This window comes from Schistocerca cancellata, chromosome 11, assembly GCF_023864275.1.
Source record: "Schistocerca cancellata isolate TAMUIC-IGC-003103 chromosome 11, iqSchCanc2.1, whole genome shotgun sequence".
In the NCBI taxonomy this organism is placed as follows: domain Eukaryota; kingdom Metazoa; phylum Arthropoda; class Insecta; order Orthoptera; family Acrididae; genus Schistocerca; species Schistocerca cancellata.
The window spans coordinates 89,913,933-89,935,978 of record NC_064636.1 but is presented as its reverse complement, the minus strand read 5'-3'; the positions used below and the strand labels follow the sequence as shown (position 1 = coordinate 89,935,978).

At 42.3% G+C, this 22,046-nt stretch overlaps 1 protein-coding gene across 1 annotated transcript in view; it reads right to left on the bottom strand.

Moving 5' to 3' along the window:
- Window positions 1–22,046, bottom strand: part of LOC126108121 (D-3-phosphoglycerate dehydrogenase) — an 88,949-nt gene that overhangs the window by 9,813 nt on the left and 57,090 nt on the right. The window contains exons 3-7 of the mRNA XM_049913365.1: window positions 21,431–21,496; window positions 12,553–12,706; window positions 9,083–9,215; window positions 5,595–5,701; window positions 2,012–2,220 (exon numbers count right to left, since the gene is read on the bottom strand). Coding sequence (XP_049769322.1) covers window positions 2,012–2,220; window positions 5,595–5,701; window positions 9,083–9,215; window positions 12,553–12,706; window positions 21,431–21,496 — 669 coding nt within the window. The remainder of the gene's footprint in view (window positions 1–2,011; window positions 2,221–5,594; window positions 5,702–9,082; window positions 9,216–12,552; window positions 12,707–21,430; window positions 21,497–22,046) is intronic.

Below are 22,046 nucleotides of genomic sequence, written 5' to 3'. Positions count from 1 at the left end.
GACAGCAACATGTTGTGTGAGTAGGATTAGAATATGTTGCAGATAGTATCTGAGATGACAGGCACAGATGAGCCAATACAGCAGGAAGATAAGATGGATATTTTGGTTTTATTTTTATGTGTCTTAGGTACAAATTTCGCTTTACAGTTCAGTGCTTGGTGACAAAGCAATATTAACTCGCTTTATCACCTGGTGTGTATTGAAGAATAGTTTGTTTACCACACTCATTTCCCAGTGAGCTAGAGAGGTGAAACTTTCAATATGTGAAACTTACAGTATAGCTCAGAACTGGGTGAGTGCTAGATTAAATCATTTTCTTTTCTGGTACATGTCAGAAGCTACTTTGTGTATCTCTGCCCTTTCCCCCTTTTTCTGTTCGGTCACAAATGTTTTGCAGAAAGCAGAATTGCTGGTAAATCTCTGTGCGAGCACAAATCTATCTTAACTTTCAGTTTCATGGTCTTTTCATGAGATATATGTAGGAGGGAGCACTACATTTCTTGGGTCAGGTGAGGAGAGACTGAAATAAACCTGAAAATCACCATGTCTCCCTTATTATCTCATCAGTATGTTTGAAATCTATTAAAATTTTCAAACACACAAGACTAAAAGCAGAACATAATTATTTAAAGGAAAAAGAATTTTAAATGTACCATCCTTTTAAATTAGATCAGAAAGTTTGAAATAATTTCGCACAGCCTTGTATAGATTCCTAACCCAATACAGATAGTCCTGGAAATTTGTGATTGTGAACTTTTTAAAAAGTACTTGTAAGATTTAAAACAATAACTAGGGACACTTGCAGTATGCATAATTCATGTCCTTACTGGTATGTAGTGTATCTGTAGCTAAGTTTTCCTCTTTAAATTTTACAAGTATTTTCATAGCTAAAAAAATTTCACAGCCACACATTTTCAGAACTGAAACTTCCTGGCAGATTAAAACTGTGTGCCCAACCAAGACTCAAACTCAGGACCTTTGCCTTTCGCGGACAAGTGCTCTACCACCTGAGCTACCGAAGCACGACTCACGCCCGATCTCACAGCTTCACTTCTGCCAGTATCTCATCTCCTACCTACCAAACTTTACAGAAAGTCTCCTGCGAACCTTGCAGAAACTAGCACTCTTGAAAGAAAGGATACAGCAGAGACATGGCTTAGCCACAGCCTGGGGGATGTTTCCAGAATGAGATTTTCACTCTGCAGCGGAGTGTGCGCTGATATGAAACTTCCTGGCAGATGAAAACTGTGTGCCCGACCGAGACTCGAACTCGGAACCTTTGCCTTTCGCGGGCAAGTGCTCTACCAAGTTTGGAAGGTAGGAGACGAGATACTGGCAGAAGCAAAGCAGTGAGTACCGGGCGTGAGTCGTGCTTCGGTACCTCAGATGGTAGAGCACTTGCCTGCGAAAGGCAAAGGTCCCGAGTTCGAGTCTCGGTCGGGCACACAGTTTTAATCTGCCAGGAAGTTTCATATCAGCGCACACTCCGCTGCAGAGTGAAAATCTCATTCTGGATTTTCAGAACTATCTGCATGAGGTTAAGACTCTGTATGTGTCTAGGAGAAATCTGAAAATGTAGTATGTTAAAAATTCGCCTTCATTTAAATAATTATTTAGCAATTCAATCACAAAACTTTTTGTGACTGATGAGCAGGCATATCTGTACATGACAGTTTGTTTCTGCCATTGCGTGGTCTGTCAATGGTGGCTCACATTACTTCACTAATCCCACACAAATATGTACCACCTCATTGTCTTCACTCAAGTCAGCAGTGAATGGTCCCATGATGACACAGTGCCAGTTATACACCTCTTACAGCAATCCAAAGCAACCACAGTGATTAGTGTACTGTGTCGTGAGCTTGCGTCTGCCATATCAGAGGCCCCAGCAGTTCGCGCAGCTGTAATTCACAGCTAGTTCGGAGGACCCCCGAGGTTCTACTGGAGGGTCGCGATGTCAGTCCACTCGGGTGTATCGAGAGGTGAGGCAGGCAGGCGTGCTGCGACTCACCTGGCCCTCTGTGCGGCGGGCACGGTGGCGGAGAGCGCCACCAGCTGCTCGGCGGCCTCCCTGGCGACCCGCCGCTGTGCCTCGGCGGTGCTGGCGCCCAGGTGGGGCGTGGCCACCACCTGCGGGTGACGCACCAGCTCCAGCAGCCAATCGGAGCGCGGCGGCTCCTCCGTCAGCACGTCCAGTGCAGCGCCACCGCAGCGGCCGTCCTGGAAAACAGCATCACATTATTAGGCATCTGGGCAAGAAGTGTTGCTATATGTAGTGTTCTGTATGTGCTTCCACAAGCGACCTTCTAAAACAAGCTGGCCGTTGTGGCCGAGCGGTTCTAGGCGCTACAGTCTGGAACCGCGCGACCGCTACAGTCACAGGTTCGAATCCTGCCTTGGGCTTGGATGTGTGTGATGTCCTTAGGTTAGTTAGGTTTAAGTAGTTCTAAGTTCTAGGGGACTGATGACCTCAGATGTTAAGTCCCATAGTGCTCAGAGCCATTTCTAAAACGAAAACAGGTAGATATAATAGATACGTCAATTAGAGTTAGGTTTCATAATGGAAGAAAGACCTGAGAAAAACTGAGACATATTCATACGATTCATCAACCTATAAAATTTGATGACAATGTGAAATGGTGCAAGACATTCAATAGACATTACGCATAAGAACTGAGAGGGAACAATAAGAGTGGAAGCGGCAGAATGAAGTGATCAGACTACAAAGGGTATAAGACTATGTTGTATTTTTTCCCTCTACTTTTCAGCTTATACATCAGAGACGACTGAAATAAAAGAAAGGTGCAGGAGGGGATCAAAATTCTGGGTAAAGGTTTTGTCGATGATAATATTCGGTGAGAACATTGCTAGCCTCAGGAAAAGGAGGAAGAATTATGGACTTGCAGAAGGAAATAAAGAGCCTAATGAATATATAATATGGATTGAGAGTAAACTGAGGAAAGATGAAGTAGCAGAGCAGCACAAATGTAATTAGCGATAAACTGAACATCAAAATTGGGAATCCAAAAGTGGAAAAGACGAAAGAATTCTATTACCTAGGAAGCAAAGTAATACGCGACATACCCAGCAAAGACGACATAAAAAGCAGACTAGCACACTAATGCTGCAGTTAATTTGACAAATACTTACGATATTTTTAAGCCTTTTCAAAGCATCCTTTAATGAAAATTGTGACACTGAGCACTAGCTGTACAGCTCCAACCAGTTCGAAAACTGGCTTGTCGTCTGGGACAGCTTGCATAATTTTGGTATGCACCCTACTTAGGACAATTCTCTGCAGCAGTTTATAGCGAAATCTGAGTAAATAACGCGTCCAACGGTGAAAAGGCTGCCAAATCTTGGCTGGGTGAATAACAAGTCACTGATAGCCTGCAGCACACTGTAAATGCCTGTATCTGTCCTCGTGTACTTTCAAGGGCAACATAACTACTCAATCTTTTATTCATAGAAAAAGCGTCCTGGAATGTCGCATGCCAACTCCTCTTTAATTTCCTCAACTGGAATATCTACAGTAGAATTAACTCTTCCAGTGACATTGCTGCTCCTCATTATAAACTCCTATAAAATTTGAAGTATGATAGGTTCTCAACGTCCATTTGAGGCGAGTTTATTGGAGACAGAATACAAGCCCACACTGGGAAGCAAATCAGCCCTTTCATTTTCAGTGGACACATGGAAAACACAGGCAACAATGGACAATGATGTGAACCCCCATTCCTACTGAAGGTGAGTCTTGTGACATAGAGGCTGATGTTCAGTCAAAGGCCACCCAAGATAATCCCACAGAGCTGGAGCTGACACTACTCTGGTCCTGTTGTGGAAGATGTGAGGGGAGAATGAGCACTGATCACGTATTTTTCGCTTCACAGAGCGACCACAAGCACAACTTACATAATTGGCAACCAAAAAGTTACCGTTTGAGTAAGTTGCTACAGCCTGTGTGTAACCCAGCATGACTCCATTGCTAATATTTAAGCACTGACGTGAAGGCAAGGGGTTAGAGTGGCCTCCGAACAGAAGCTTTTTCCATAGCGCACTATATATTTACATTGTTTCTTTTACTCACCTATAAGCCCCAATCTCTCTACTTATATCTGTGCATCACCCTACATTTCTCTCTATATTTCTATCATTTTGTCTGTAGAGTGAAAGATGAAGGTTGTTGTTGTTGTGGTCTTCAGTCCTGAGGCTGGTTTGATGCAGCTCTCCACGCTACTCTATCCTGTGCAAGCTTCTTCATCTCCCAGTACCTACAGCAGCCTACATCCTTCTGAATCTGTTTAGTGTATTCATCTCTTGGTCTCCCTCTATGATTTTTACCCTCCACGCTGCCCTCCAATACTAAATTGGTGATTCCTTGATGCCTCAGAACATGTCCTACCAACCGATCCCTTCTTTTTGTCAAGTTGTGCCACAAACTCCTCTTCTCCCCAATCCTATTCAATACCTCATTAGTTATGTGATCTACCCATCTAATCTTCAGCATTCTTCTGTAGCACCACATTTCAAAAGCTTCCATTCTCTTCTTGTCCAAACTATTTATCATCCATGTTTCACTTCCATACATGGCTACACTCCATGCAAGGTATATCACTATATTTCTTTCTTTGCTCTGTCTGTCTGTTGCGCTCTGATTCTACCTCATTTTCTATATCACTCAACACTTCCATCTTTCTCTCTATCTCTGTCCTGCATCATATCTCTGTGTTTCACTTCATTTCTATTTATGTATCACTCTACATTTCTATCTTCCTCTCTACATTTCCATCATTCACCTAATCTCCATGTGCTCATCTCCCAGTATCTTTCAGTTGCACTTCAGTTCCGCCTGTACATCTCCCTACTTTTTATTTTTCCCTCCATCTCTCTGTGAGTATTGCTCAGTATTTCAATTTTTCTCTTTATCTCTATCGGTGTATCAGTCTTTCATGCTATTCTACTGGTGCATTGCTTAAGATTTCTAAATGTTGCTGCACACTGCTCTATATTTTGTATATTTCTCTCTATGACACTCTTTATATTTAGTCAGGTTTTTATCTTTCACTATTTCTTTGTGTATGTCTTTATATTTTTATAACCCTATGTATCTTTCTCTCAACCTGTATCTATGTATCTCAATATATTTCTGTTTTTCTCTTCATTTCTATCTACATATCCCTCCATAATGCCGGCTGCTGTGGCCGAGCGGTTCTAGGCGCTTCAGTCCGGAACCGCACTGCTGCTACGGTCACAGGTTCGAATCCTGTCTCAGGCATGGATGTGTGTGATGTTCTTAAGTTAGTTAGGTTTAAGTAGTTCTAAGTTCTACGGGACTGATGACCTCAGATGTTAAGTCCCATAGTGCTTAGAGCCATTTGAACCCTCTGTATTTCTATCTTTCCTCTGTCTTTGTAGACTCTGTATGTGGGTCATATGCATTCATTGAGATAACACATGTGACCAAACTCACTAATTCCAATAAACACCTTGTACCTGGTGAGAAAAAGTAGAAAGACAGACTTTCACCACATATGTTCTGAGCTGCATTCTGCAGCTGCCATTGAGTTGGATATGAGCGGATGTATGCTACTTACATTTAGAGCCACCAGCAGTGCCTTCTCATCGATGATCCCTCCTCTTGCGACATTGACGATGCGGACACCACGTTTGCATTTGCTGAGCACTTCATCATTAATCAGATCTGTAACATGCAAGCATCAAAGAATGTTACTTCAGCAACATAATGTGTAGTGTTTGGTGAAGTTAATAAATTATAACTTACAACAACCAGTATCCATCCCATATGAAATGTAATCCTTATATCATCTTAACACCTTAACTATTTCTAAAATTCCATAGTAAGCCAGGTTATTTCGCTTGGAGAGGCCACAACAGATCATTAGAAATGTAAATATTTTTTGGCAGAAAAGTGGATTAGTTATGTGAGTGATGCCTTACACATATGTCTTGTAATAGGCCTAGCACTTCAAATGTACTGACTGACAAAAAAATGTTCCACACTATATGTATCGAAAAGTAACTTTAAGCCTTGAAAGTATTATCTATCAACATACTGCATTGAACAGTTGACTACAATAATTACAATATATGTGTACTTTAACTTTCTGACTTGTAGTTTACCATTGATGACAGTCGTGAAGTCTTACACCCATCTTACATAATAAATTTAGCATTTCAAATTAACTCTACTGCACAGGTTATATTGACATTTCAGTGTTTCTTAGTGGTACTTCATACTGAGTTTAAACTTTTTGAAAGACATCATTGTCACATTTAGCTGCTAAAATTGTTTAGATTTCAAAATTCACGTTTTTGGCCATTCAGCCACTTTTCTAGGGAGGTGCAGCGAAAATCCTGTGCTCCAGCACATGTCAAATTTTCGAAAGTGCTACAAATGTATATCTTTTTATATCATGTATAGGCATAGTGTTTTACATTGTTTGCATCTTTTGCGTAAATGACATCAAAGAACTTCTTATGTTCACGCAGTGTGATGATGACACATCACTGATGTTTTTAAAATTGTGACATGTGCTGAAACACTAAATTTTCTCTGTGTTCTACTTTAAAATAGTTAAATGGAAAAAATTTCAGTGTGTTTTATAAAGAAATTATTCAAACAGTCACAGCTGACAGTGATGTCCTTCAAAAGGTTGATATTTTTGTCACCATGATCTATACCTCACAATCACAATTAATTTTTGATCATGTTGAAACCTGAAGAAATGAATTAAAATTCAAACCCCACTTGGGACTTGAACCCAGGTCTGCTGCATACTAGGCTGATGTGCTGGCTATAACATCACCGTAACAGTGTAGCTGACAAAGCTACATGGACTACCCTATTCCAATGCCCTCCCTAGCACTTCAGTCACGCTTTGTTTATTTTCCCTATCGTCAGTATTGGTGAGGCTCTCAGGTATTAGAATAGCATTCCAGCCTTGTATGTAATGGGAAAATCCTGCCTGTAGCTCAAATGTAAGTGACCTATCTACGATTGATAAGCTACACTGCTGCAAGGGTGTAACAGCTAGCACATCTGCCTTGTAGGTAGGAGACTTCGGTTCAAGTTGCAGTTGTGTCACAAATTTTAATTCATTTCTTCAGCTCCTATCTTTATTGAAGCTAAAGCTGAGACTCATATGTCTCAAGGAAAATGTAATTCTACATATCAATAGATCACCTACATTTGAGATACAGGCAGGATTTCTCCATTATGTACAAAGCGGGGTTGCTATTCCGATACCAGATAAGTTTGGCAATAAAGAGAATTTAAGAAGGGGAAAATACGCTGAAGGCATGACCTGAATGTTGTGTTAGAGAGGGCAGTGGACTAGGGTATTCCATGCAGGTATCTGAACTACACTGCTCCAGTGGGGTAATGGCTAGCATGTCTGCCTACCAAGCATGTGACCTGGGTTCAAATCCCAGCTGTTTCAGAAATTTTAATTCATTTCTTCAGCTTCTATTATTAACAAAGATAAAGCAACTCGGGGTAAACTGTTCATCCTGTACCAACACCGTTATCTACTATAGAAGATGTAAGAAGAAGGGTTAATGAGGGTGGTAGTAATCAAAAACTTACATTATTTATTCATGGAAATGCTATATCTGGTGCACCAATTATTAATGGTACAAGTCAATTACCAAATCCACCAGTTATAATGGTCATTACTATGAAGAAAATTATTACAAATGCATGGGCTGTAATAATAACATTATAAATTTGTTCATCTCCATTTACAGATCCTGGTTGACCTAGTTCAGCACGAATAAGTATTCTTATTGATGTTCCTACTATTCCTGCCCATGCTCCAAACAGAAAGTATAAAGTACCAATGTCCTTAAGGTTTGTTGAGAATAATCATTTTTGTGGTAAGATGGCTGAATTTTAGGCGGTAAACTGTAAATCTACTTATGAGATAATTTCTCTCTTACCATACTTTGGTCTTATATTCAATTATGATTCTAGACTGCAATTCTAGAGGTGTAAAGTTTCACTAAGGCCTAAAAGATTATTCTTTTAATTATAACTTTGAAGATTATTAGTTTAATTAACTTAAGTCCTTAGTATAATGGGATTAGGATTGATGTTGAAATAAATCCTATTGTTGAAATTATTATGGTTATAGGAAGAATAATTCTTGATTTTTGAGAATTTATCTTTATAGATCATTAATTTTTGTTATATGATATAATTAAGGCTGAGAATCTAATATGTATGTAATAATAAAGTCTAATTGTAGTTAGTATGAGTATAATAGTTATAATGGTTGTTATGTTGTTTTTTATTAATGATTGTATTACAATTCATTTTGGTAGGAATCCAAGAAATGGTGGTAAACCACCTAGAGATAGTAGGGATAAAAATATTACGAATTTTAATCCAGTTCTTATGTTTCTTGCTGAATAAATCTGATTTATAAAGAATAAATTTATTTGCTTGAATAATAAGACTATGATTAGTCTTAGTAATGAATAAATAATAAAGTATAGTTCCCAGATGTTTTCTCTGACTGTTAAGGATCTGATTATTCGCCCTAAATGTATAACTTAAGAGTATGCTAGAAGTTGTTGTAAAGATGTTTGATTTAAACCTCCTATTGCCTCAATAATAATTCTTAAAATGATAATGGTTCAAATAAAGGTTCTTAGTTGAATGCAATATGATAGTACCATTATTGGGGCAACGTTTTGTCATGTTATTAATGTTAAACAGTTATTTCAGCTTGAAGCGCCTAAGACTTCTGGAAATCAGAAATGAAAGGGTACAGCTCCAATTTTTAATAATAATCTGGATCTGATTATTATTGAGGGGATAAATTCTGTTTCCCACCCCCATCTCAAGGAAAATGTAATTCCCTGAGACCAACATTAATTTTGTTATGTCAAGTGTGGCAGTAGAAGAAAAGTTGCACTAACTTGTATTCAGGAGATGAGTCACGTTTTTGTGATACATATGACAGCTGTTTACATGTGACCTGTAGAGGTACATTTGAGAAGGCAGTGTTGTGTGCTGGAGATGGTATGATGAGTCGTGAGGCAGTTGTTACAAACTCACTTCTGGTCTGCGGGATGAGCGGTGTGTGCACGGTGATGTAGTCAGCGCGCGGCCAGATCTCTTCCAGCTCCAGCTTCTCCACGCCGAACTGCTGGGCCGCCTCAGCGCTCACCAGAGGGTCAAAGCCAATTGTCTGCAACACACAGACATGTGTCCTGTCAGTTTCACTCATCTGCTCACATACCATCTTCCCCAATTCATGAAACACTGCCTCCAGTTTCATGGTGTGGCCAAATTGCTCGAGTGATGTTTTGCAACATTACCATACACGCATGAGCTCAGACTGAAAATGGAGCGGGGGAAGAAAGGATAAGCCCGATTAATTAACGTGTTGCTGCACCCAGTCCATTTCAATGTGATCGGACTTTCAGTGACGTGCTGTCCACAAGGTACAGGAGTCCATGCCGGTCGGCACTGACGAGGTTGAAATGGAATGAGAAATTCGCAAATCGCATGTTGGATGATTCCAGTTCTGGTCACTGGAGGGGCAGTGCTGGGCAACGAACGAAGGGGTTTAGCAGAAACATATCAGAAGGTTGTAGCTGGAATGAACTGAAAAATGGCTATGAGCACTAAGGGACTTAACTCCTGAGATCATCAGTCGTCTAGAGCTTAGAACCACTTAAACCTAACTAACCTAAGGACATCACCCACATCCATGCCCGAGGCAGGATTCGAACCTGTGACCATAGCGGTTGCGTGGTTCCAGACTGTAGCACTTAGAACTGCTCGGCCACCCCGGCCGGCTTGCACTGAACTGGCGAGAGAAAAAAAAAGAGAGAGTTCTGTGGAGAGGCTCGGTGAAGTATGATGATTTTGATACATTACAGCCTCGCGGGGTTAGCCGAGTGGTCTAAGGCGCTGCAGTCATGGACCGTTCGGCTGGTCCCGGCGGAGGTTTGAGTCCTTCCTCGGGCATGGGTGTGCGTGTATGTTTGTTCTTAGGATAATTTAGGTTAAGTAGTGTGTAAGCTTAGGGACTGATGAACTTAGCAGTTAAGTCCCATAAGATTTCACACACATTTGAACATCTGTTTAAGGTATGGTATTCTGTTTGTTTTTCAAAAAGTGTAGATATACCATATATATGGACAACAGCATAAGTTTTGGTGTTATTATTGTACAAGGCTTGAATATAGTGTGAGTCAACTAGTGTGATAAGCGTCTTATGTTAAATTAATTTTAAAGATAATTACATCAACGCTAGCAATACCAGTGATGGGTACTTTGTGCCCATCTTTCGTAAATATTGTAATCTAGCCATGTACTTCATATTTTAAAATTTTGAACAAGCATTTATCTGGATCACTATCAAGCAGCATCACCATGTACGCAAATCAGCGCCCTGTTATTTGCGCGAATTACGTGGCCTGTGCGTAGTCATCTATGGCCTCACACACTATGTGATCAAAAGTATCCGAACACCTGGCTGAAAATGACTTACGAGTTCGTAGTGCACTCCGTCGGTAATGCTGGAATTCAATACAATGTTGGTCCACCCTTAGCCTTGATGGCAGCTTCCACTCTCGCAGGCATACATTTAATCAGGTGCTGTGAGGTTCCATTGGGAATGGCAGCCCATTCTTCACGGAGTGCTGCACTGAGGAGAGGTATCCATGTCAATCCATAACTCCTGCCACGAAGTCAGCGTTCCAAAACATCCCAACGGTGTTTCATAGGATTCAGGTCACACGGACCGTGCATTATGAACAGGTGATCGATCGTGTTGAAAGATGCAATAGCCATCCCTGAATTGCTCTTCAGCAGTGGGAAGCAACAAGGTACTTCAAACATCAATGTAGGCCTGTGCTGTGATAGTGCCACGCAACACAACAACGGGTGCAAGCCCTCTCCATGATAAACACGACCACACAGTAACATCACCGCCTCCGAATTTTACTGTTGGCACTACACACGGTGGCAGATGGCGTTTACCAGGTAGTCGCAGTACCCACAGCCTGCCGTCGGATCGCCACATTGTGTACCGTGATTCGTCACTCCACACAACGTTTCTCCACTGTCCAGTCGTCCAATGTTTACACTCCTTACACAAAGCGAAGTGACGTTTGGCATCTATGTGGCGTGCTATGTGGCTTATGAGGAGCTGCTCGACCGTGAAATCCAAGTTTTCTCACCTCCCACCTAAGTGTCATAATACTAGCAGTGGATTCTGATGCAGTTTGGATTTCCTGTGTGACAGTCTGGATAGATGTCTGCCTATTACACATTACGACCCTCTTCAACTGTCGGCAGTCTCTGTCAGTCAGCAGACGAGGTCGGCCTGTATGCTTTTGTGCTGTACGTGTCCCTTCACGTTTCCACTTCACTATCACATCAGAAACAGTGGACAAGGGATGTTTAGGAGTGTGGAAATCTGGCGTACAGACGTATGACACAAGTGACACCCAATCACCTGACCACGTTCGAAGTCCACGAGTTCTGCGGAGCGACCCATTCTGCTCTCTCAAGATGTCTAATGACAACTGAAGTTGCTAGCAGTAGTGGCCCGATATGAAAAACGTATGTTTCTGGGGCTGTTCGGATACTTTTGTTCACATAGTGTATCTCCAGTAACCGACCTGAAAAATACCGGATCCCTTATAGGCAGAATGAGTGATGTACCAGGTGATCAAAAAGTCAGTATAAATTTGAAAACTTAATAAACCACGGAATAATGTCGATAGAGAGGTAAAAATTGACACACATGGTTGGAATGACACGGGGGTTTTATTAGAAAAAAAACACCCCATATTGCTAGACTCGTGAAAGATCTCTTGCGCACGTCGTTTGATGACGATCGTGTGATCAGCCGCCACTTTCGTCATGCTTGGCCTCCCAGGTCCCCAGACCTCAGTCCGTGCGATTATTGGCTTTGGGGTTACCTGAAGTCGCAAGTGTATCGTGATCGACCGATATCTCTAGGGATGCTGAGAGACAATGTCCGGCGCCAATTCCTCACCACAACTCTGCACATGCTTTACAGTGCTGTTTACAACATTATTCCTCGACTACAGCTATTGTTGAGGAATGATGGTGGACATATTGAGCATTTCCTGTAAAGAACATCATCTTTGCTTTCTCTTACTTTGTTATGCTAATTATTGCTATTCTAATCAGATGAAGCGCCATCTGTCGGACATTTATTGAACGTTTGTATTTTTTTGGTTCTAATAAAACCCCATGTCATTTCAAGCATGTGTGTCAATTTGGAACTCTCTATCTACATTATTCCGTGGATTATTCAGTTTTCAAATGTATACTGACTTTTTGATCATGCGTTATTTCGTTCCGAAGACGACAAACGTATTTTGTTCCAAAGATGGACAGACAAGCTATTAAGGACGTGGTCATAATGTTTCGGTTCATCAGTGTAATTGAGACCACCGCTGTTGGCTGTGTGGGAGTGCCCCGAAAGCCAATGAAAAGTGAAGTATAGGTGGGTGGGCAGGTGGGGGCGGAGCCGCACTCACCGTCATGCCGAAGGCGCGCATGCGCGCCGCCACCTCCCTGCCGATGCGGCCCAGCCCCAGCACGGCCAGCGTCTTGCCGCTCAGCTCCGAGCCGGCCAGCTTGCTGCGCTCCCAGCGGCCCTCCTTCAGCGACTGGCACGCCGCCGGCACGTTCCTGCAACAACACACCGCAGATCATCATGATGATGAAGATGTCTGGTCTGTGGGGTGCTAAACTGCACGGTCATAAGTGTCCGTACAAAGTCCCAATTTTTACACAGTGCAATTTTGTACTCACAAGGGGAGGCCACGACGTTTGGAATGCGGATTTTGGGTCGGGTTGGGGTTGGGTTGTTTGGGGGAAGAGACCAAACAGCGAGGTCATCGGTCTCATCGGATTAGGGAAGGACGGGGAAGGAAGTCGGCCGTGCCCCTTCAGAGGAACCATCCCGGCATTTGCCTGGAGTGATTTAGGGAAATCACGGAAAACCTAAATCAGAATGTCTAGACGCGGGGTTGAACCGTCCCGAATGCGAGTCCAGTGTGCTAATCACTGCGCCATCTCGCTCGGTGTGGAATGCGGATTTACTTCCAACTTTGTACACTCGTAGTACTTCACGAGGACAACAAAATGTGTAAGCACCAGCCCGTACTTCTCAAGCGTTACTGAGAAAATCGCGAGATAATTTCGGTCGTCAGATATATATACACCTGTGTGTGGCCATTTTAACCACGAAGCGGCTGCAGCCGAGTGGTGGCGGTACGGTAGCTCAGTGTGTTCGGTCAGAGGGTTAGCTACTCTTTATAATAAAAAAAAAAAACTGAGTGAATGGATCAATAACGAACTTCAATGGGCGTCAGGCGACGTCCGCCACGAACAATTGAAACAAACAATAACGAACAAAATGAGATTACAAAAACAAAGGCGTGTTCGGTCACTGCCTTGCCTACCTTTATAATAAAAAAACTGAGCGAACGGGTGAACGAACAAACTGAACGGGTGTCATCAGACATACGCCCTGAACAAATTCAGCGAAAAATATAGAACAAATTAAGCCGGCACGGTAGCTGAGCGTGTTCAGGGAATTAGCCGCTCTCTGTAATAAAATAACTGAGTTCACCCATCAACAACGAACCGAAACGGGAGTCTTACGACGTCCGCCCCGAGCAGATACAACGAACGAAAGAGAAGAAAATGAGATTTGAAAAAAAAAAAATCGTGTTCGGTCAGAGCGTTAGCTACCCTTTCTATTAAAACAAGCTGAGCGAAGACATCATTGAACGAACTGAGCGGGTGTCATTGGGCGTCCGACCTGAACAAATTGAATGAACACGCTGAATCGAGTTCCGTTCGTCAGTTTTTTTTTTTTTTTTTTGCAACACAGTCAATTTCTTTATTATTTATATTACAATTGATACAATGGGGAAAACGCGTGTAATCGGATGAACTTTTATTAAATTTACAATGTTATTTGGCAGTCTACTAATTTTTACTATCACAGATTATGTAATATTCATAACTATCGACTAGTAAACTACCAAACGCATAAAATGACACTCAAAATGTAGGGTTTCGCAGGGATCGAATGAAGGGTAGAGCCACGGGTCGTAACACATCTGAAATGTAACGTCCACTGTTCAGTGCGAACAAGAGGTGACCGAGACTTGTAACCAATGACACCCCATACCATCATGCCGGGTGATACGCCAGTATAGCGATGACGAATACACGCTTCCAATGTGCGTTCACCCCGATGTCGCCAAACACGGATGCGAACATCATGATGCTGTCAACAGAATCTGGATTCATCCGAGAAAATGGCTTTTTACCATTTGTGCACCCAGGTTCGTCGTTGAGGACACCATCGCAGGCGCTCCTGTCTGTGATGCAGCGTCAAGGGTAACCGCAGCCGTGGTCTCCGAGCTGATAGTCAATGCTGCTGCAAACGTCGTCGAACTGATGGTGCAGATGGTTGTTGTCTTGCAAACGTCCGCATACGATCGCGATACGATAAACCGCAATCGCGATAGGCTACAATCCGACCTTTATCAAAGTCGGAAAAGTGATGGTACGCATTTCTCCTCCTTACACGAGGCATCACAACAACGTTTCACCAGGCAACGCCGGTCAACTGCTGTTTGTGTATGAGAAGTCGGTTGAAAACTTTCCTCATGTCAGCACGTTGTAGGTGTCGCCACCTGCGCCAACCTTGTCTGAATGCTCTGCAAAGCTAATCATTTGCATATCACAGCCTGTTCCTCCTGTCGGTTAAATTTCGCGTCTGTAGCTCGTCATCTTCGTGGTGTAGCAATTTTAAGGGCCAGTAGCGTAGATTAAGGAAAGGCAAACCTACATATCTAGCATCTGTAGTTTTACAGAAAGCTTTTGACAATGTTGACTGGAATACTCTCAAATTCTGAAGGTGGCAGGGGTAAAATACAGGAGCGGAAGGCTATTTACAATTTGTACAGAAACCAGATGGCAGTTATAAGAGTCGAGGGGCCTGAAAGGGAAACAGTGGTTGGGAAGGGAGTGAGACAGGGTTGTAGCCTATCCCCGATGTTATTCAATCTGTATATTGAGCAAGCAGTGAAGGAAACAAAAGAAAATTTCGGAGTAGGAAGTAAAATCCATGGAGAAGAAATGAAAACTTTCAGAATGAAATTTTCACTCTACAGTGGAGTGTGCGCTCATGTGAGACTTTCTGGCAGATTAAAACTGTGTGCCGGACCGAGAGCACTTGCCCGCGAAAGGCAAAGGTCCCGAGCTCGAGTCTCGGTCCGGCACACAGTTTTAATCTGCCAGGAAGTTTCAGAAACTTTCAGGTTTGCCGATCACAATGAGATTCTGTCAGAGACAGCGAAAGACCAGAAAAGCATCTGAACGGAATGGATAGTGTCTTGAAAGGAGGATATAAGATGAACATCAACAAAAGCAAAACGAGGATAATGGAATGTAGTCGAGTTAAATCGGGTGATGCTGAGGGAATTAGATTAGGAAATGAGACGCTTAAAGTAGTAAATGAGTTTTGCTATCTGGGGAGCAATGTAACTAATGATGGTCGAAGTAGAGAGGATATAAAATGTAGACTGACAATGGCAAGGAAAACGTTTCTGAAGAAGAGAAATTTGTTAACATCGAGTATAGATTTAAATGTCAGGAAGTCATTTCTGAAAGTATTTGTATGGAGTGTAGCCATGTATGGAAGTGAAACGTGGACGATAAATAGTTTGGACAAGAAGAGAATAGAAGCTTTCGAAATGTGGTGCTACAGAAGAATGCTGAAGATTAGACGGGTAGATCACATAACTAATGAGGAGGTATTGAATAGAATTGGGGTGGAGTTTGAGGCACAACTTGACTAGAAGAAGGGACCGGTTGGTAGGACATGTTCTGAGGCATCAAGGGATCACCAATTTAGTATTGGAGGACAGCGTGGAGGGTAAAATTCGTAGAGGGAGACCAAGGGATGAATTCAGTAAACAGACTCAAAAGGATGTAGGTTGCAGTACGTACTGGGAGATGAAGAAGCTGGCACAGGATAGAGTAGCATGGAGAGCTGCATCAAACCAGGACTGAAGACCACAACAACAACAACAGCAACAGGTCCCTTTAAATAAGCCTTGTACGGCCGAGGTTGTTCTTGCAGGCAGTTACGGATTTCTTCACGCAGCAGGCCACGGTGTTTTACCAAACGGGTATCTTCAATATGGTGCATCGATGGTAGTCTGGACTGTAGGACCTTGGAAGGGAAACTTTTTGATCACCGCTTATATCTACCACCGCTAAGATACACACACACTTCAAAGTTTTTTCGAATATTTTCCAGAGCTGTATCGTATTGTTTTAAGAAACTGATTCCTGTAAGTACGGATAAAATCGATGAGAGCAGAGCAGTCTTCAACTTGTTCGTGCGTTTCCTGTGTAAAACATGGTGACGATAGCGACTCCTTGTTTATTGAGCAGATACAACCTGTACAGTAGGTGTGTGCTGCAGGTTGCCTGCAGCGCAGGCGTTCTCCGCAGAGGCATATGAGGCTGCTTACGTATAAAGAAAGGAGCTGCGACGCTACCATAACGGCGGAACCTGTCAACAGCTTTCCTATACCAGTTTTTACATTTATTGGCCCACCGCTCTGAGCCACGCTTAGATGAAACTTCCTGGCAGATTAAAACTGTATGCACCGACCGAGACTCGAACTCGGGACCTTTGCCTTTCGGGGGCAAGTGCTCTACCATCTGAGCAAACGTCCCGAGTTCGAGTCTCGGTCGGTGCACACAGTTTTAATCTGCCAGGAAGTTTCATATCAGCGCACACTCTGCTGCAGAGTGAAAATCTCATTCACGCTTAGTATATAGCTGAGCAGCGGCAGAAGGAGCATCCACAACCCGTGTTACACTTCTCTTCGGCAGTATCGAGCATGGGTACTGGAAGTATAAATTGGTCAAATATTTCCAGGTTATATTTGTCTGATCTTAGAGACACAAGGCATCATAATACGGCTCCTTTTGGACAAATTTCGAATGAAGTGGAAGTTAAATCGAGGATAACACGTATATGAAAAAGTTTATTGTCTCAGTAAAACGTGTAATAACCAACAATGGTTTGAGGCAAGTTTGTAAGAGTTTGGGAATACTCGTGGTCCATTGCCTTGGACTAGCAGTTGGAGTCTGGATGCGTGACATCTGTCGAATTTAAACTTATGTACAGGTTTCTAACTACCTAAGGTGAAACAGGTCTACTAAAGAGACTGTTTACACCACGCTTGTCCGCCCTATTCTGGAGTATTGCTGTGTAGTGAGGGACTGACGGATGACATTGAAAAAGTACAAAGAATGGCAGCTCGTTTTGTATTATCGCGAAATAGGGGAGATAGTGTCACAGACATGATACGTGAATTGGAGTGGCAATGATTAAAACAAAGGCGTTTTTCGTTGCGACGGCATCTTCTCATTAAATTTCAATCACCAGTTTTCTCCACCGATTGCGAAAATATTCTTTTGGCACCCACCTACATAGGGAGAAATGATCATCACGATGAAATAAGAGAAACAGGGCTCGGACAGAAAAATTTAAATGCTCGTTTTTCCCACGTGCCGTTCGAGAGTGTAACGGTAGAGAGACAGCTTGAAGGTGGTCCATTGAACCCTCTGTCAGGCACTTTTTTGTGAATGGATGAGTAATCACGTAGATGTAGGTGTACCACTACCAATCACAAAATTTCTTAACTAATGTATCGTTCATTTACTGTGCAACTTGTTTAGAGGGTACATCCTACCATCAGGCTATGTGGCATTACAAAAACAATTTCACAATAGGATCATGCAGATCTTAAACAATCTTTTCATAAATGCTGTGGTTATCCTGTGGGAGAAGAAGAGAAGACCAAGTAAGAATCGATGTCACTTTGGAAGCAGGACTGATGTTTGCATGAAAAAGTTATGTAACAGGCACTCACTTTGTTCTTATGGCGTGACAGTCTCTCTGCAATGAGCTGAGATGTTTCCCACCACGCCATAAGAACAAATTGAGTGGCATCGATTCTTACTTGGTCTTCTCTTCTTCTTCCCCAGGGCAACCACAGCATTTATGAAAAGACTGTTTAAGATCTTCATGATCCTATTGTGAAATTCTTTTTGTAATGCCATATAGCCTGATGATGAGGTATAACCTCGAAACACCTCGCACAATAAATGAATGATACACTAGTTAACACATTTTGTGACTGATAACGGCAGTTAGAAACCTTTACATTCACGGTCGAAAAATTGTCAAATTCGAATTTCAACTTGTTTTCATTACAGGATAATGTTCAGTTCGTCCTCAGCCAGTGAGATTATGAAGTAAGCAAACGTATTTGACAATATCGTCGATCACATGTACAGAACTTCGTATCGAGTGTTGACAATTAAAGTGCACCTGTTCAAGGCGTTTAGTGTGGCTTGTAACTATCGCACGACAGTGGAACTTGGTAGATATGCTAATGCGTTAATGCGGAACCGATTTACTCGGGAAAACACATTAGTTACAATTGTGTCCACCAGGTGCTAATCTTGCTCTGTACGTATGACGGTATGACATCCACGCTCTCATTTTTCAAGTCATGAAGTGAGTGAACAATGTAGAATTGATTTAATGAATGAAAAAATGAGTGAGCTGTTAAATTTTAAACTTCTTGTTTAGAAAAAACTCAACTTTCATATTTAATTATCTGAATTTTTACCACAGTTTTTAACAAATTTGGAAAATTCTAGAGTTTCATACATATTTAAGTATAGTTCGTATGCTGTGCAGAATTCATCGAAGAATCTCCCTTGCTTGTGAAGAAAAGTGTACCTATAGTAACAAGTGCAGCCAATAATAAGTGAAAAAAATTATGAAATTCCACATATAAAAAAAAATTATTTTGTTATGTTTTTGAACTTCCACTGCTATGAGTGTGAATCCTGAATACTTCCTGGTCATGCTGACAAAGTGTTATGAATTTATTTGTAAAAGTATAGACAATGCAAATTAAAATGTCCTGTGGTGCCTTTCCTGTTCTGTAAGTCAGACATTTCTGATCGCAGTAACACAGCTCTGTGAGATGTTCATCATTTAATCCTCGAATGTCCCAGGTTCCAGCAACACAGCGAACAATTCCTAGCAGATCTTAGGAAGTCCAGAAAATCATTTCTACAAGCATTATTAGTCTCTTAGTACAGAACAGTAACTCATTCCTTAGATGGCTGAGAAGCAATTGTAAAATACGACCAAGGACCTATACAGAAATCACGACTTTATTCATTAATTAACAAACTTTTCTTGAATAATATCATTGTCAAACTAACATATCGGAAATTAACATAATTGATTGTATGTCAAAGAGTTCTACTGTGCTGACCTGTTTGTAAACATTTTTCCTGAAGAAAAATTTAATTATTGTTGCTATATTCAGACTTTATGCAGCTGCCCTATTTCGCTAATAGTGAAAAAGTGTTGTTCTTAAGTAATTTGCACGTTCATACCCTTCTAAAAAAAGTCAGTTTGTTTTTGTAACTGACGATCGTTGAACAGAGTAATTGTTGAAAGCTGAAGAGTGTAGTTGTTTACGTCTGAATAGCATATGATACATAAAACTGCAACCAGTCACTTTCTTGAATAGTTATTTATTATTCCATTAACCGGTTTTCGAATATTTTGAGGTTCATTTTCAGATGGTTTTCTGGAAGCTACATCACTATTTCCAGCATGATGCTGGCTACTTGCTCTGTGACAAAGATGGAACATGCTTTAATCATTAAAGCATGTTAAAGTTTAATGTATCGCCATGAGTATTTGTTCATCTGTCGATATGGACGCAAAATTTTAGTTTTGTACTTACTGCGACAATACGGGCGGCTTTTTTTTCTGTTAGTGTCCATCCGTCTGCCTCCATACTGATGGCCAGTTGGTACATCAATTCACGCACTTTCACACAATTTGTAAACATTTACACTGTGATCGCGAAACTTTGCCAGCATCCAGCGTGTGCTATACAACTGTTGCCTGTTACGAAGATTTTGACAAACGATATGACATGGGCCTACTTTGCTCAGTGATGTTATTTGTTTTTGTTTTTATGTTTTAAAGTCGATATAGGGCGAAAAAAAAAACAAATAGCATCTCTGACCAAAGTAGACCTGTGTCATATCTTTTGTCAAGATCTTTGTGACAAGCAACAGTTGTATAGCACACGCTGGATGCTGGCAAAGTTTCGCGATCACAGTGTAAATGTGTACAAATTGTGTAAAAGTGTGTGAAGTGATGTACCAACTGGCCATCGAAATGGAGGCAGAGAGATGGACACTAACAGAAAAAAAGGCGCCCATATTGTCGCAGTAAGTATAAAACTAAAAATTTTGCATCCATATCGACAGATAAACAGTACTCATGGCGATACACTAAAGCGTGTTCCATTTTTGTCACAGAGTTAGCTCCCAGCATTATGAAACTTCCTGGCAGATTAAAACTGTGTGCCCGACCGAGACTCGAACTCGGGACCTTTGCCTTTCGCGGGCAAGCGCTCTACCATCTGAGCTACCGAAGCACGACTCACGCCCGGTACTCACAGCTTTACTTCTGCCAGTACCCCGTCTCCTACCTTCCAAACTTTACAGAAGCTCTCCTGCGAACCTTGCAGAACTAGCACTCCTGAAAGAAAGGATATTGCGGAGACATGGCTTAGCCACAGCCTGGGGGATGTTTCCAGAATGAGATTTCCGAGTTCGAGTCTCGGTCGGGCACACAGTTTTAATCTGCCAGGAAGTTTCATATCAGCGCACACTCCGCTGCAGAGTGAAAATCTCATTCTGGCCCAGCATTATGCTAGAAACAGTGATCTAACTTGCAGAAAACCATCTGAAGATAAATCTGAAAAGGTTAGAAAACCGGTTAGTGGAATAATAAATAACTATTCAAGAAAGTGGCAACGGGCTTGCCGCAATGGATACACCGGTTCCCGTCAAATCACCGAAGTTAAGCGCTGTCCGGCTGGGCTAACGCTCGGATGGGTGACCGTCCGGCCTGCCGAGCGCTGTTGGCAAGTGGGGTGCACTCAGCCCTTGTGAGGCAAACTGAGGAGCTACTCGACTGAGAAGTAGCGGCTCCGGTCACAGAGAACCATCATAACGACCGAGAGAGCAGTGTGCTGACCACACGCCCCTCCTATCCGCATCCTCCACTGAGGATGACACGGCGGTCGGATGGTCGCGATGGGCCACTTGTGGCCTGAAGACGGAGTGCTGCTGCTGATGATTCAAAAAAGTGACCGGCTTCAGTTTTATGTGTTTACATCCGGAATAGTGTATCGAAGCTGCAGTCAAATGAAAAACACAAACATGGTTTGAGACAGCGGTGAGTCTTGTGGACTTACTGACCTGGCGAGGACGGTGATGAGAGAGCAGGTGAGTTCGCAGGCGCTCACGGAGTTGCCGCCGGGAGTGCTGGAACAGGCGAAACACGGTGAATGGTTAGTTAGACAACAGACAGTACAGAATGACAACAAATTATCATCACTTAATGCTAAACAGCTGTCATCCTAGAGGTAACTGTATAGCTTATGGAAGCTTACTGCATATTCCTAAGCTGAGAGGTTCGAATCCTGCCTCGGGCATGGATGTGTGTCATGTCCTTAGGTTAGTTAGGGGACTGATGACCTCAGAAGTTAAGTCCCATAATGCTCAGAGCCATTTGAATCATTTTGAACCTAATCTGAGGGATAATTCAAACCTGTTTCCATTTTCTTGAGCTCAACACCTCACTTATTGCAGTGGGATGCTGGCTCAGTCTTTTTAGGCGGGTCAAGGGGGCGACGTGAAGAATTCTGTCGAATGGTGGAAGTATAGTCAAGGTGCCTGCCCGGCTAGCCGCTGGTTCAGCAGCAGTATAATACGAGGTTGTTGTTGTTCTGGTCTTCAGTCCTGAGACTGGTTTGATGCAGCTCTCCATGCTACTCTATCCTGTACAAGCTTCTTCATCTCCCAGTATCTACTG